This window comes from Rattus rattus, chromosome 18 (assembly GCF_011064425.1).
Source record: "Rattus rattus isolate New Zealand chromosome 18, Rrattus_CSIRO_v1, whole genome shotgun sequence".
Classification (NCBI taxonomy): Eukaryota; Metazoa; Chordata; class Mammalia; order Rodentia; family Muridae; genus Rattus; species Rattus rattus.
Window position 1 is genome coordinate 3179266 of NC_046171.1, and position 16539 is coordinate 3195804.

Sequence of the window (16539 nt, forward strand, 5' to 3'; positions counted from 1 at the left end):
GGTTGGGGGATACCTAGGGGGTGCCCCACCCACTCAGAGGAGAGGGGAGGGAGGCATGGAGGAAGGATTGTGGGAGAGGGTGACTGGGGGGAGCAGTGATCGGGATGTAAAGTAGGTAAGTAAAAATGAAGATTAAAGAAAAAAAGAAGAGAGAGAAGAACATTGTCTTGGGCCAAAATCAAAACCAGCACGCCAGCCAATTTTTGCCTTTCTGCACGGGTTCTCCATTCTGCAGAACATTATATTAACAACGGCTTTGTTTCCTCTGATCTCTTGAAGTTGTTATTACCTTATTTCCCACAGAAAGGAGACCCCAGTCAAAACCTTCCGGAAACTGCTGCTTAAATGACGTCACTCACGTACAGACCCAGATGCAGGCACACACAGAGATCAGAACCTCTGCCTCCACGCCCAGAGCTCTCCAAGACAGGGGTATTTGAAAAACACAGACCTCCCATTTTCTCTCTCCTTGTGATTTTAGGAAATGCTGTCACTCCTTGTGGGAGCACCAGCGGGGGAGTGGGGGGGGGACCAAAGGGGAGTTAAGAACATCAGTTCAAAAGCTAGCAGAGGGGCTGGGATTTAGCTCAGTGGTAGAGCGCTTACCTAGGAAGCGCAAGGCCCTGGGTTCGGTCCCCAGCTCCAAAAAAAAACCAAAAAAAAAAAAAAAAAAAAAAAAGCTAGCAGAGAGCTTGGTTCTCATCACTACAGTGAGGAGACATCGAGCAAACAAACTTGTACTAACTCAGTCTCCCAGTGAGATCCAATAAAATGGAAGGAGACGGGGGGGGGGGGGCGGGGAGGAGACAGGGGGGAGACGGGGGAGACGGGGGAGACAGGGGAGACAGGGGAGACGGGGGGAGGAGGGCGGTGCAGGGCGGGGGGAGGTGGCGGGGTTCTGGTGGCTGAGACACCAAGGGCTCAACCTGAGATCTAGAAAGAGCTCCCCAAGTGCAAGCAAGCCGCTCAACCAAAAGAGGCCTCAGATAACCACCCCCACCATTCAAGACCTGTTTGAGAAACCAAAGGGTCAAGAGGGTGGCCCCACCTCCTGCTCCCCACCCCCTTCCCTGCCTCCTTCTGGCTGCAGGCTCAGGCTGCAAAACCTCCCCGCTCCTCACAGGGCTATAAGAAGAAAGAGTCATCCACCCTCACCGGCTCACGCCCCTCCACTCCCCCTCTCCTGTACCCTTCTGCCACACCATGTATGTCTTGATTCCTCTTCAGAGCCCCTACCCTGCTATCTCAGGCGCTGTAGCCTGAACTGCTCAGATCCTCTCCACGCCGTCGTCGTCTGTCTGCCCGTGGAGTTGATAACTCTCCTAATAAACTTCTCCCCACCCACAATCCATCTCCCTGTCCCCTTGAACCTCACACCTGGGAAGATTCAGTCACAAAGCACGGGGTTTGCACGCCTGTCATTTTAGCACTGGGGAAGCAGAGTCGAGAGAAGTCCATCCTTAACTACCTGTCGTGCTTTCAATATGCTTGGCTCAGGGAGTGGCTCTATGAGGAGGTGTGGCCTTGTTGGAGGAAGTTGTGTCACTGTGGGGGTGGGCACTGAGACCCTCCTCCTAACCATGTGGGAGCCAGTCTTTCTCCTGTCTGCCTTTGAATGAAGACACTGCCATGCTCTCGCCTTGATAATGGACCGAACCTCTGAACCTGTAAGCCAGGCCCAAATAAGTGCTGTCCTTATAGGAGTTGCCTTGGTCACGGTGTCTGCTCACAGCAGTAAGATCCTTACTAAAACACTATGGTGATAGCCAAGCATGGTTGACAGCTTGCCTACATCCAAAACCAACTGAAACACAAGCAGATGCACACTCGTGTGAAGGGTTTTGCTTGATTGGATTATATGAAGCAGGAAGGTCCACCCTAAGTCTGGCCACCCACATACGAGGACATGGGAGAAGGGAACTTCGCCGTGTGCCTGCTTGCTCTCACTCCTGCTGGCAAGTCCACCTATCCTGCGGTGGCAGCCTCCGTTCACCCACATTAACAACACCAGCTTCCTCAGGAATCCAACACACACCCAAGACCAGCAGCCCTCCAGGGCTCCTCCAGGCCTGCAGCATCAAGTGGGAACTGCAGAGACATCCACCCTCGTGGACTGAACAACTACTGAAGATCCCCAGACTCTTCAGGTTGAGACAACTGTTAACGGACTACCTGGATGGCAGGTAGTAAGCTGATCTAATAAACCCCTTTTAACATTGTGTTTATATGTATATATATATATATATATGTGTGTGTGTGTGTATATATATGTGTGTGTGTGTATATATATGTGTGTATATATATATGTGTGTGTGTGTATGTGTGTGTATATGTGTATGCATATGTATGTGTATGTATGTGTATATGAGTGTATGTATATGTGTATGTTTATATACATATGCACATATGTATGTGTATGTATGTGTATATAAGTATATGTATATATGTATATATGTATGTGTATGTATATGTGTGTATACATATGTATATAAGTATGTGTATGTATGTGTATATATGAGTATATGTTTATGTGTATACATATGTATATATGTTTATGTGTATACATATGTATATATGTATGTGTATGTATGTATATATGTATTATGCAGACATATGAATATATGTATGTGTATGTATGTGTGTATATGAGTGTATGTATATGTGTATGTTTATATACATATGCATATATGTATGTGTATGTATGTGTATATAAGTGTATGTATACATATCTATATATGTATGTGTATATGTGTGTATGTGTGTATACATATGTATATATTTATGTGTATGTATATATACATATGTATATATGTATGTGTATGTATGTGTATGTATATATACATATGTATATATGTATGTGTATGTATGTGTATATATGAGTATATGTTTATGTGTATACATGTGTATATATGTATGTGTATGTATGTATATATGTATTATGCAGACATATGAATATATGTATGTGTATGTATGTGTATATACACATATACATATATAGTTGTAAATCAGGCATTAACTACCACATGCCTTTCAGCTACTTAGTTTATATCCTCGCCTGCCACCAGGTGCAGAGTATTTTTACTGTCGCTATGAGGTTGCTTAGCACCCACTAGATCTGTCTGTCTGTCTCTCTCTCTCTTTCATTCTGTCTCCCTGTCTGTCTATCATGTCCCTTCTCTGAGATAGCCTTTTACTCTTTCCCCTCTCCCATTAAACCTCGTGGTTAGATCTGTCACACGGCATCAGCTCTCAGCAGCACACCTTGGCCCCTAACCTGGAAGGGTATCTTTTTCCTTATCATATATTTGTGTATATGTATATATATATATATATATGTATATACACACATACACACATACACACATACACGTATACATGCATATATGTTATATAACATATATAGTGTAGCATATAATATAGCATATTTATTAGCATATATAATAAATAACATATCTTCTTATATATTGATAATAAATACACATATTATATATATATAATATAATATATATACATTATCAGTGCTGTTCCTTTAGAAAATGCTAGTATAGCTACAAAGACTCTGTCTCAAAAATAAATAAACATAAATAATAAAATAGAGATACACATTATTATAGGTAATTCATCCGGCATCTTTAACACATTTTCAACTTACTTTCCAACGAAGATTCTCTTTTTCATTGTGTCCAAAGATAAGCGTGTTGCCTTCTGTAGACTGTCCAGCAATTGATGCGAGAAGAAAGCGTAGACCTCCTTGCACTCCTGTAATAAGAAATCACGTCACATTTAACACCAGACGTGAACCCCTAACATTCCCCAAAGCTCAATATTTAAAACGGCACGGGACCAGTAAGAAGGATTTAAACTACGCCTCTTTAACGATGCTGGGGAAATGAATTCATGAATTCAACCCTGCATTTCTTGCCTCGTTTTCTTTAGGCAAATTCTTAACAGGTATCTGTTAACAGTGAGTGAAGAGCGCTTGCAGCCTAGCAAGCCGCACGAGGGCAGACCAGGAAGCAGAGGTGCAAACCCAAGCGTGATTAATCCATGTGTTGTTAGGTAGTCGTTGAGGCATACCAAAACTCGAGTGTGAGGTTTCTCAATGCCTGGTGAAGGATGGGCAGAGGGGACACACGAGTCTTTCTCCTCAGCAGATCGGTATGGTGGATCCAGGCTCTGTTTTCTTTTATCATCATTGATCCAGAAACAAACCCAGGTCCCTTCTGCACGTTAGCCTAGTCCTTGAACCCCTGGAGCCTCCAGAATGTCTACCATGAGTACACAGGGCGAGGTTCCGCCTCTCACTACTGAGGAACCTTGGCCCCTTTAAGTCTGGTGGGAGAGTTGGGTTAAGTGGAGGGCAGAAAAATTACCAGAACTTACAGGAGTGCCAAGCTTTTCACCGCGGTCCTGGCGAATAAATTATCCAGCTCAACCGTAGATTCAATCAGAATCTGCTAGAGGCCATTCTAGCAGCAGCACAGAGGCTGTTGTGGTGACCACGCCTCTCAATCAGAGGGACCAATGAGGCTGAGTCTTTCCCACGCAAACACATACGCGCATATAAATAATAAATATATTTTAAAACACAGGCCATCAGAATACTATACAACGTGCCATGGACAGAATCGTATCAAATGAGGACTGCAAAGAAGTCCTGAAGGGGGGTTGGGGATTTAGCTCAGTGGTAGAGCGCTTGCCTAGGCCCTGGGTTCGGCCCCCAGCTCCGAAGAAAAGAAAAGAAAAAAAAGACGACCTGAAGGATGTTAGCTCTGTCTGAACACACAGCAGAAAAAAACTGCATATCGCATTTTCTGAATCCCACCTTACGTCAGACCCTGACTGGTTGCGGACCTGCCCCAGAGCTGCTTAGCCCACAAAACCTCACGAGTTTACCCCGCAATAAATACCTTTTTAAATTCATCTTCTTTATCATTGTTGTCAACGTCCCTCGCCGTCGAGTCCGGGTCGTATTCGAGGCTTTCGCCCTCATCTGCCTCACTTCCAAAAACAACATGCTTCCTCTGCTCTGGACACAAAAACCAAAGTGAAACCGCAACCCTTGAAATTTCAGGGTCACAGTTTCTCCCACGTGACCAATCCTTATCAGGAAGGCAGCTTTGTTGGTTTTTACTTTTTTCATTTTTATTGTATGTGTATGGGTGAGTTCTGCCTGCGGAAATGTGCGTGCCCAAATACGTGTGGAGGGCAGAAGGGGGCTTTGAATCCCTGAAATTGGATTCCATTTTGAGCTGCCACGTGGGCCCAGGGAATGGAATTCACCCGGGTTCTCTGTAAGAGCATCCAGTGGTTTCAACTGCTGAGCTGTCTCTCCAGCCCAAGACATCTGCTCCCTGCTACCTCCAGACCCCGTTTCTCCCTGTACCTCTGGTTGTCCTGGAACTTGCTCTGTAGACCAGGCTAGCCTCCAACTCCCAAAGATTTGCCTGCCTCTGCCTCCTGAGTGCTCTACCACCCGGCCCCAAGAAAAGCTTTTAAAAATTAGCTCTTGGGGGTTTGGGGATTTAGCTCAGCGGTAGAGCGCTTGCCAAGCAAGCGCAAGGCCCTGGGTTCGGTCCCCAGCTCCGAAAAAAGGAAAAGGGAAAAAAAATTAACTCTTGGGCTGGACAGATGGCTCAGTGGTTAAGAGCACTGTCTGCTCTTCCAGAGGTCCTGAGTTCAATTCACAGCAACCACATGGTGGCTCACAACCACCTATAATCAGGTCTGGTGCCCTCTTCTGACCTGTAGTTGCATACATGCAGGAAGAAAGCTGTATGATGTATACATAATAAATAAATTAATGTTTAAAAAGAAAAAAAAAAAAACTCCCTGAGATCTGCCTGCCTCTGCCTCCCGAGTACTATACCACCCAACCCCAAGAAGCTCTTTTAAAAATTAGTTTTTTTTAAAAAAATGTTTTTTACAAGAAATGGTTTTGTATTTAGGGTTTCTTTTACAATCCTTCTATTAGGAATCCAGTTATTAATTAGCCAACCCAAAAGACACACCGTTCGACTAAAAATGCATTCTATCAGAATAGTCCATCTTTGTGCTTAGAATTCAGAGGAGGGGGCAGGAGAGGTGGCTCAGCGGTTAAGAGCACTGACTGCTCTTCCTGAGTTCAAATCCCAGCAACTGCACGGTGGCTCGCAACCATCTGTCATAGGGCCAACAAAGCAGGAAGAGGAAAGAGATTACCACAGGTTACCCTCTGACCCCCCACGCAAAAGGCACACACGCACATAGGTATACGTAGTAAAAGATTAAACCTCAGATAGACGGCATCCTGAGGGATGTCCTCCAAGGCTGTCCTCTGACCTCCACACCCACATGCTCACGTGGGCACCAGCACATACATAAAAGTGTGTGTGTGTGTGTGTGTGTGTGTGTGTGTGTGTACTTCACTTCTTTCAAAGCTGCTCACTGACACCTTGAGCGTCCTAAAACAGGCTCACATTTTGTGGTTTGGACACTTCGGAAGGGAACAAGCTAAGTGGAGAACTGAAGAAAAGGACACCGTGCGGTGTAATTGTGTAACTGCTCTGCGGATCGGGGCTTCTTGCCCTTAGCGCGTTGACACTCTGAGACACACAATCCTTGGCTACCGGGGCTGTCCTGGAGGATGTTTCCAGGATCCTGGAATAATCCAGTAGGGACCACCCACACTGTGCGTCAACCAAAAGATGTCTCCCGGCATTGATTCCTGGTAGTCTCACTCCTTACTGCAGATTGGATTGTCACCAGGGAAATCGTTGAAAAGACAACCTCGTGGGCCTGGTGTACCCACTAAGTCTCTCTCAGTCTCTGTCCCTCCCTCCCTCCCTCCCTCTCTTCTTATAATATCACTTCAATGATTGACTGGAATGTTACCCATCTCACTGAGCATGGGGAGGGTTGCCAGCTCCCCTCAGGGGCCTTGGTACTTAGTTAACGTAGCTGACCTCTGACCTCTTTAGCTGACCTCTGACCTCTTTAGCTGACCTCTGACCTCTTTAGCTGACCTCTGACCTCTTTAGCTGACCTCTGACCTCTTTAGCTGACCTCTGACCTCTTTAGCTGACCTCTGACCTCTTTAGCTGACCTCTGACCTCTTTAGCTGACCTCTGACCTCTGCTAGGGCAGAAAGCCCTTCAGCATTACCTTGGCAGCATGACCCCCTAGTCTAGTCAGAGCCCTGACTCATAAGAACCAGCCTGTACAGTAACCCTGAGCAGAGGATGCTGGGAAGAGCATCCCCTTTTCAGTAAAGCGACCCACTATAAACTTCTACCCAGTCAGTTCTTACACAGAGCTCAAAATTAAAAAAAAAAAAAAATTTAACTACACAAATCTTCCATTGCAAATGTACCCGATCATGGGGCAGGTTTAGCAAAGCTAAAGCAACTGGGTCCTTAACAACAATCTAGCGGAGAGCAAAAACATTCCCCAGCAGGGAATTTAATTAATCTGACCCTCATAAAGAGGTTCAGATGGGACAGCTTGTGGCTTGGATTTAGGAACACATGTATTTACTGGAATTATTGGGGCCCTGGGTTCTTTCAGCAAATCGAGAGATTCTTTAAAAAAAAAATAATGGAGAACAGGAAACACAAAAAGTTCAAAATTGGGGTTGGGGATTTAGCTCAGTGGTAGAGCGCTTGCCTAGGAAGCACAAGGCCCTGGGTTCGGTCCCCAGCTCCGAAAAAAAAGACCCCCCAAAAAAAAAAGTTCAAAATTATTTCAATCTCTGTAAATAGACAGGAAGATGGGGAAATTTTTCCTGTCCCCAGGCAGACATACTCAATGCACTAGGACAGAGTCACACGTCTAAGACAGAAAGCTCAGGGCTGAGAGGTGGCTGGGCTCTTAAGAGAATCTGCTGTGCTTCCAGAGGGCCCCAGTTCACAGCAGGTGGCTCACAATTGCCTGTGACTCCAGCTCCAGGGGACCTGACACCCTCACCTAAGTGACTCATAGTCACAAAGACACGTGGGCATAAATACAATATAGAAATACTTAGAAACAAAAAGACTCGGGCTCCTTATACCATCCTTTAAGCAAGGGTAGGGCGTGGGAAGGCGTAGCATGGTGTGATCTTGACTTCTACTGCCCTGCACCCCTGAAGCATTCCTAAGTGGGACCACAGGGCTCATTCTGCAGAAAGGGCTGACATACGTGGGGGCATGTCTTAAAACATGACCCTGCCCAAATTAAAATCTCTAGAGCTATGAAAATTATAGATGTGGCTCTCAGGTGTTTAAGACAAAAGCAAAACAAGTCAAATGACCAAAGTGACATTAGAATACACACATACAGACACACACAAATGCACACACACATACATACATATACTCACACATATGTATACACATATACACATACATATAAACATACACATACATATAAACACACATACATACACATACACATACATACACACATATACACAAACACACACAAATGAACACACATATATAAACACATTTACATATACATATAAACACACACATATAAACACACACACACAAATGAACACACATATATAAACACATTTACATATACATATAAACACACACATATAAACACACATATATACACACAAATGCACCCACATACATACAAAAACACACATATATAAACACACAAATGAACAAACATACATATGCACACATACATATACATGCATAAATATACATATAACACACATGTACATACATACATATGCACACATACATATACATACATAAACACATACATATAAACACATGTACATACATATGCACACATACATATACATACATAAACACACATACATACACACACACACACACACACACACTAGACTGAGAGGGCTTTCTACAGGAAGGCTGGCTTGTAGAGTTGGCTGGTGGCTGGCATTTGAAATCTAGGATTTAAGGACCCCACCTTCCTTAACTGCCACCAGGAGCTCACAGGGTCTAAACTGTGCTAACAGAGTGGATTTTCCTGGATACCTGCTTTCTTTCTGTGAAGCAGGAGGTCCCTGTGGGGAAGGAGAGACAGGGGGTGGGGCATCTATCCACAGCTCTGGGGACTCACTCATATCCTAGTGGATTTACCTGGCACTGGTTTGGCTGGTTTTCCGGTGTATTTAACTTCATAGATTTGTTCAAATATTAATATCAGCTCTTTCACGGCTTCTTCCACGTGCCTGCTCTTGTGGTTTAGAATATCAGCCCACTCCTTGGTGTACGTCTATTAGACAGATAAATTGCCATTAACTTCCAGACACCTTAAACATATGAGATTTTATTAGGACTTTAATTTCTCTGCCATGATTAACTCTTCTTCAAAGCAACTTGAGGTACTGGACGTGCGGCTTGGTGGTCTAGGGCACTTGTCTTAGGTTCTACCCCCAGTACTGCAAGAAGAGACAGACGGATGATGTCTTATTGCCTTGATTAAAACACTGACCAAACTCAGCTTGGGTGTGGGTGTTGGCATTCCGTCTAGGCTCCGCCCCACAGTTACCTGGCAACAGCCAGGTGTACCTGACTCACTATAAAAGGGGCTGCTTGCCCCCTCCTCACTCTCTTGCTTTCTCCTCTTCTTGCTCCCTTACCTTCTTCCCCTTCTCTCCCCATTCCCCTTCCCCACTCTTTCCACATGTTCATGCCCCCCCTCTCTGTCTTTACTACCCCCTCAACTCCCCTCCCCAAGCCCTAAATAAACTCTACTCTATACTATAGCGCCATCGTGTGGCTGGTACCTGCAGAGCCACTCCCTTCCTCTACACCATACTGTGCCTTCACCGACAAATCCCGGGCTTCTCTTCTCTTTTTATAAAACCCAACAGTAGTATTTGGCTTACGTGTCCTACCACAACCCATCACTGAGGGCAGGGATTTGAGGCATGAACCTGGAGGTAGGAACTAGATCGGATCCTGGAGGAGGAGCACCGCTTACAGGCGTGGCTCCCATTACAGGCTTGGCTCCCATTACAGGCTTGGCTTCCATGACCTGTGCGGCTGGCTCATGTAAGCAAGGCAGGACCACCTGCTCATGGGTGGTACCTACCAGTGTGCTGGGCCCACCCACACCGGTCCATTATCAAGAAAATGCCCCCACAGACGCGCACTTAAGACCATCTGATGCACTCAATTCCTCAGTTAGGACTCCCTGTTCCAAATATAACTATGGATGTTGTCAAGTTAGCAAAGTCTAACCAGTACAATTTACCCGCTGCCAACCGGACGCACAAGCACGTCTCGGTTAAACCGTAACCTTCCTCGTCTTGTTTGTATATACTCTCTTATACCAAGATGTTAGAACCAGGACCAATTGGATCAAAGCAAAACCAAATTCCAACAGCGTAAGACAGCAGATTCTCTTAAGAGCCCAGCCACCTCTCAGCCCTGAGCTTTCTGTCTTGAACAGTGTCTAACACCTGGGACTCGTTCATGAAATTCTGTGGGATCTGGCCCAAAGGTTGCGGGCCCACGTTCTAACATGGATGAAAGGAGCAAATTCTCATTATCTTGAATTAAATCAAGTCTTGGATCAACCATAAAACACCAGCTAGGTCCAGCAAGACTACCTCTGTTTGGGGCGTCCTCTCTGGTACCTAGAGCTTTCTTGTTCTCTCTAAAACTCCCTCCCGGTTGTATACAGAGTGTACGTAATACGCTCTATTAGAATTGCCCGTGAGCTTCTGCTTGAATCCATTCTCAGTTTTATTTTTTTAATCTACATGACTAAAAATCACAGGAGGGAATCCCAACCTCCCCAGTATCATCTGGCAACCAAGAAGGGACACCCCAAATTTTCCAGTAACACTGCCACAGCCAAATATATTTATGGCGAATGACCCCATCTCATTTCCGCACCTACGCCCACCAAAATCATTTCGCGCACACACATAATAATGTCCACTCTATAACCACATGCTATACGTTAGCCAAAGGTCCCCGACAGTCTAGACAAGTTGCAGGGAACTTATACAACAGAATACTATGGTGTCACAGGATGGAAGGAACAAGATGAGCCACTTCGGTGTAGATACAAAGACCACACCCAATGCTATAAACATTTCCATGAAGAGGCAATTAAAAAATAAACAAGATGGTGAATGCACAATGAATGACAATTCCCTGGGGGAGAGGAAGGGAGACCCTGTGAACAGGAGCTCCAGAGAATCACATGGGATAAAGAAAAGTCTACACTGTAGAGACAGCCACAAGGCAGGGCATGTGTAGACATTCACTGAATACCAAACCTGAGATCTGTGGACAAGCCGGCTGGAGAGATGATGCAGTGATTAAGAGCACCGGCTGTGGGGTTGGGGATTTAGCTCAGTGTTAGAGCGGTTGCTTAGCAAGCGAAAAGGCCTGGGTTAGGTCCCCAGCTCGTAAAAAAACAGAAAAAGAAAAAAAAAAAAAAAAAGAGCATCGCTGCTCTTGAGAGGACCAGGTTTATCTCCAGCACCCACGTGGCAACGCGCACCCAACCATCTGTAATTCCAAACCCAGGTGACCCACCCCCTCTTCTGCCCTCCTCAGGGACCAGGAAAGCATGTGGTTCGCAGACATGCACATAAGCAAAACACCTATGCATATAAAAAAATTTGTGTAACGTTTAAACATGTGTGTATATAAACACAAACCAACAGAAAAGAACACAGAATAAAATGTCAGTGGAACCGGATGTTAAGGAGCTTAGATGTTATGCGGTAATGACCGGATGCTACTGGCATTGTGTAACCAGATGTGCCGGCAATGAACACGATGGGCCAGCTACAGAAGCTGGGAGAGAGGCAGGCCACAGCGTTAAACTGAGCTTAGAGGCCTGACCTAAGGAACAGGTACTGAGGGTAAGAAAGGAAGGTGACTCAAGAAAACTCTGAGGAAACCTAGTTTGGCTATAACGCTTAACAGACTTGGAGCGCGGTGAGGTGTGAGTCCCAGGTTCCTCAGTGACTGGACAGGAGAACATCTGAACCCACGAGGAAAGGAAAATGGAAACTGGGCATGGTGGCCCAGGCCCTTAATCCCAAGCAGTTCAAGGCTAACCTGGTCTAAACAGCCCAGGCCAGCCAGGGCTACATAGCAAGACCCTGTTGAAATAGGAAGAAAGGAAGGAAAGGAAGGAGGGAAGAAAAAAGGGAAGGAAGGGAAAGAAGGAAGGAAGAAAGAAAGGAAGAAGGGAAGGAAGGAAGCAAGCAAGGAAGGAAGGTGGGTGACATATCCCTGGGAGGATACAGTGAAGGAAAGGAACCAGAAACACTGGCAGAGCCCCCAAGGACTCCAGCATTAGTTCAAGGACATGTAAGTCATACCTAGCTGTGGCCCTTGACTGGAGCTGCTAGGGCCACACAAGTCTTTGATGCTTAGGCTATTTCCCACAAAAGCTAGTTCCCAAAAGGGAAAGAAAAAAACAGGCCCAGGTGTTCCACTTTTCGATTGCGAATTCACACGTCGGGTCAGCGACTCAACACTTCCCACTGCTCTAATGAACCCATACCTCGTTGAGGGTCAGCATGTCCTCTACTCTGGTGGCGCCACTGTCCGACAAGGAGATCAATAACGTCTTGGCGATCTCCTTCAGAACTGTGTCGATATGCATTTCACACAGGTCATTGACCTACCCACGAGACAAAGACACGCAAAAGGTAAAAAGTAAGAAACAGCTCTCTCTCTCCCTTTAACACAAACATTTTGTTTTTCGACAAGACACCCCGGGGTTATAAGTCCGTCTACAGAACTGAATCTAGAAATCTGCATCCTGGGTCAAGCCTCATTTGGTGGGTGTTCAGGAGTACGTGTGCATACAAATTAGGGCATGGTTCTAAAGCGGCATGGGCCAGAGTGTTCCTCGTGGGCATGACTGCCTTTGGTCCTCCTCTTGCACATCAGGGCTGTGCAAGTCCCAGCTTTGTGGCTAAAGACACCAAGGCTCAGAGCAGGAAACAAGCTAAGAAACGACACACAGCTTGGAAAATGCAGAGGGCCCTGGCCAGGTTTCACCTGTCTGAGTTTGTCTGTGACACCGTGACAGCACGCACAGAGATGAGCACATCCCAAAAGATGTGCACACTTTATATGGCAGATGGGAAATCATCTGTCACCCCGCCATCCTCAGCGTTCTGCAATCCATTTTCTTCCTGTGCATGTGTGTGCGTATGTGTCTGTCTGTATCTATGTCTGTGTCTGTGTGTCTGTGTATGTCTGTGGTGTCTGTCTATGTGTATATGTCTGTGTGTTGTGTCTTTCTATATGTGTGTGTCTGTCTTTATCCATCTATGTGTCTGTGCCTGCCTATCTGTATATCTATGTATCTGTGTCTGTCTGTATATGTATATGTCTGTGTGTCTGTGTATGTGTATGTCTGTATGTCTATGTATTGTGTTTCTGTATGTGTGCCTGCCTGTCTGTCTGTATCTGTGTATGTACATGTCTGCATGTGTCTATTTGTATGTGTCTGTGTGTCTGTCTTGTGTATTGTGTCTCTGTGTATCTGTGTGTCTGTATGTGTACATGTCTGTGTATGTGTGTCTGTATGTGTGTCTTTATGTATGTCTATGTCTGTGTGAATATCTGTGTTTTTGGCTACTTGTATGTATGTATTCATGTCTTTGTGTATGTATGCATGTGTCTGTGTGTATCTGTGTATGTACATGTCTGCGTGTGTCTATTTGTATGTGTCTGTCTTGTGTATTGTGTCTCTGTGTCTGTGTGTCTGTGTCTCTGTCTGTGTGTCTCTATGTATGTCTATGTCTGCGTGTGTATCTGTGTTTTTGTCTATCTGTATGTATACCTGTCTCTATATGTGCAGGTGTCTGTGTGTGTCTGCATGCATGTGTGTCGGTGTATGTTTCTGTGTCTGTGTGTCTGTGTTTTTGTCTGTATGTATGTATGAATGTCTCTCTGTGCATGTCTGTATGTTTGTGTGTGTGTATGTCTATGTGTCTGCATGTATGTCTCTGTCTTTGTATCTGTGTGTATCTGTGTGTGTGTGTGTCTGTTTATGTTTCTGTGTGTCTTTAGAGACTGACGTCAGGAGTCCTACTCAATCCCTCTCCACTTTGACTACTGAGGCAGGATCTCTAAACCTAGAGCTTGCCAAATCGGTGAGTCTAGCCTGCCAGCTTGTCCTGAGGACCCCCCACTTCTGCCTCCCAAGTCTAGAGTTGCAGGTGGCCCCCCCACATGGCTGGACTCTTTATGTGGGCACGGGGGATCTCATGATTGCAGAGCAAGCGCTTTACTGGCTGAGTCACCTCTCCAGCATCCAATCATCCTAACTTCCACCTCAGCCTAGTGAGAACAAGGTAAATCTGGGGATAAACACAGGACAACCCAGAGGAAAAGGACCCAAATCGGTAACATTTTTTTTTTTTTATTTAGTGGACGTTCTTTTATTTAAAAAACACACCCTTTTTCGCATTTATTTTTTTCTTAACCACATGTATGTGTTTCGGTGTGGGCATGAGCATGCATATGCAGGTCCCCACAGAGGTAAGGTCCCCGTGGAAACTACAGCTACCAGCAGTTGTGAGCGTCCAGACACGAGTCCTAGAAACCAAATGCAGGTCCTCTGCGGAGTGGGACTCACTCTTAACCCCCGAGCCACCTCTCCGGTCCAGACCACACCCTTTGGTAACCAAAGGGCCTCTGGGCATGATTAGAATGCTACTTATAATTTGAGTGCTGCTCTAAAAGATTATTGTCTTTACCTTCTTTAAAAGCTGGTTGAACATATCCAAAACGGACTCAACCTCTTTGAAGAAGCTCTCCAGCATTAGTGAGGACCAGGTCAGCACTGTGAGCCCTTGCCTCAGGACGGACTCCACCTAGGGAGAGCAGAAAAGGTGACGGTTTTCCATTGCTCAGAAAAGCTCTTGCTCGAAAATACTATATGATGCCTCTGTTTAATAGATTCCTCCACCATTACACCTAATAGAGATGGCCCTTCTTTTAAACCGTCTTTGGTTGTCGTGGAAGCAGCCGTAAATTTTTGCAAAGCAGTCACGACCCACATTTACTTGTCTTTTTCACAGGTAGCAAAGCCTGGACAAGACACCATTCCGTGGGGAGAAAGGGAGGGAGAGAGGGAGGGAGTAAAGAGAAGGGGGAGGGGGGGGAAGGGAGGGAGGGCGAGCGAGCGAGCCAGCCAAAGCTGTAAAGTTGAAATGAGAAAAAGAGGTGGTCAAGGCAAAGAGATGTGTTCTGAGATCAATCCTCTACACAACAGGAATCTAATTTTAAAGCGGGGGAAATCAAATGTGAACCCTTCAGCGTCACCAACCTTCTTCATCTTCGGGGTCATCAGATTGACGAACACAGAAGGCACTTCCTGGCACAAATCATCGTAATACTGCAGAAGGCCCTGCACAAAGTCAAAACGGCACAGTTTACTTCAATTCGCACGGAAACAAAGACCACAGTTCCGCTGGGAAAGGCTTCGCGGCACCAGTTTTTCCCACATGGGCCTGCGCCAGGGTGGGGGCTGCTAACTTTCACTGACACTGACTGGCTGTACCCTTTCATCGGCTGTCAATCACAGGTGCATCCCTTTAAATTCCGACATGTCCGGGTCACTTCTTTTTTTTTTTTTTTTTTTAATTAATTTATTTCATGTATGTGAGTACATTGTAGCTGTCTTCAGACACATCAGAAAAGGGCATTGGATCTCATTACAGATGGTTTTGAAGCACCAAGTGGTTGCTGGGAACTGAACTCAGGACCTCTGGAAGAACAGTCAGTGCTCTAACCGCTGAGCCATCTCTCCAGCCCCCGTGTCACTTCTTAAGATTCTCATTTTTTTCACTTACCTTGCTCGTTTCTCTTCGAGAAACTGCTTGGATAATTATCATTTCATGTTATCTGTCATTACACGGTTTTATCTTTTGGGGGTTTGTCGTTGTCTTTTTTTTTTTTTTTTTTTTTTTAGACAGGGTCTCAAGTAGCCTGGGCTGACTTGGACACCTCCTGCCTGGATTCCAGGCCTGTACCCAGTCACAGTTCCACATCTTTTGACGTACTGAAACACACTCATCGCTGGGGCTGGACAGACGGTTGTGTAGTTAAGAATGCTTGCTACTCCCATCCCAGTACCTAAGCTGGAGGGTTCACAAGGTCTCCTTGTGCACCCTTGTTCACAAGTAGCAAACACACACGCTCACACAAACAAACAAAAATCTTTTAAAAAGCCACTCATCGCCAAAACCGTAACTGATTCTTTTTCTCTTTTAAAGATTCCCTTTTTATTTTATGGGTAGAGGTGTTCTGCCTGCTTTGTGGCCACAAACCTTATGCATGCAGTGCCCAAGGAGGCCGGAAGAGGGCACTGCGTCCCAGGGACTGGATACAGATGGTTGCAGCGAGAGCAGCAAGTGCTCTCAATGGCTGAGTCATCCCTCCAAACCCTGCTTCTTCGATGTGAATACATTTCCCTACTCCACACAACCATTTGTTAGACATTTGTTTTCCTTTCAGAGATGACCCATGATGGCCAGTTTGGGCTGGTTTGTTAACTGACTGCAGGGTGTGTTGGGAGTTGTGGAACGAAGTCGCTTAGCTG

At 45.5% G+C, this 16539-nt stretch overlaps 1 protein-coding gene across 1 annotated transcript in view; it reads right to left on the reverse strand.

The window, feature by feature from the left end:
- Dnah8 (dynein axonemal heavy chain 8) overlaps positions 1–16539 on the reverse strand; it is a 245323-nt gene that overhangs the window by 179263 nt on the left and 49521 nt on the right. Inside the window, exons 18-23 of the mRNA XM_032888883.1 lie at positions 15265–15345; positions 14693–14809; positions 12481–12600; positions 9081–9216; positions 4911–5029; positions 3653–3759 (exon numbers count right to left, since the gene is read on the reverse strand). Of these exons, the coding sequence (XP_032744774.1) occupies positions 3653–3759; positions 4911–5029; positions 9081–9216; positions 12481–12600; positions 14693–14809; positions 15265–15345 (680 nt within the window). The remainder of the gene's footprint in view (positions 1–3652; positions 3760–4910; positions 5030–9080; positions 9217–12480; positions 12601–14692; positions 14810–15264; positions 15346–16539) is intronic.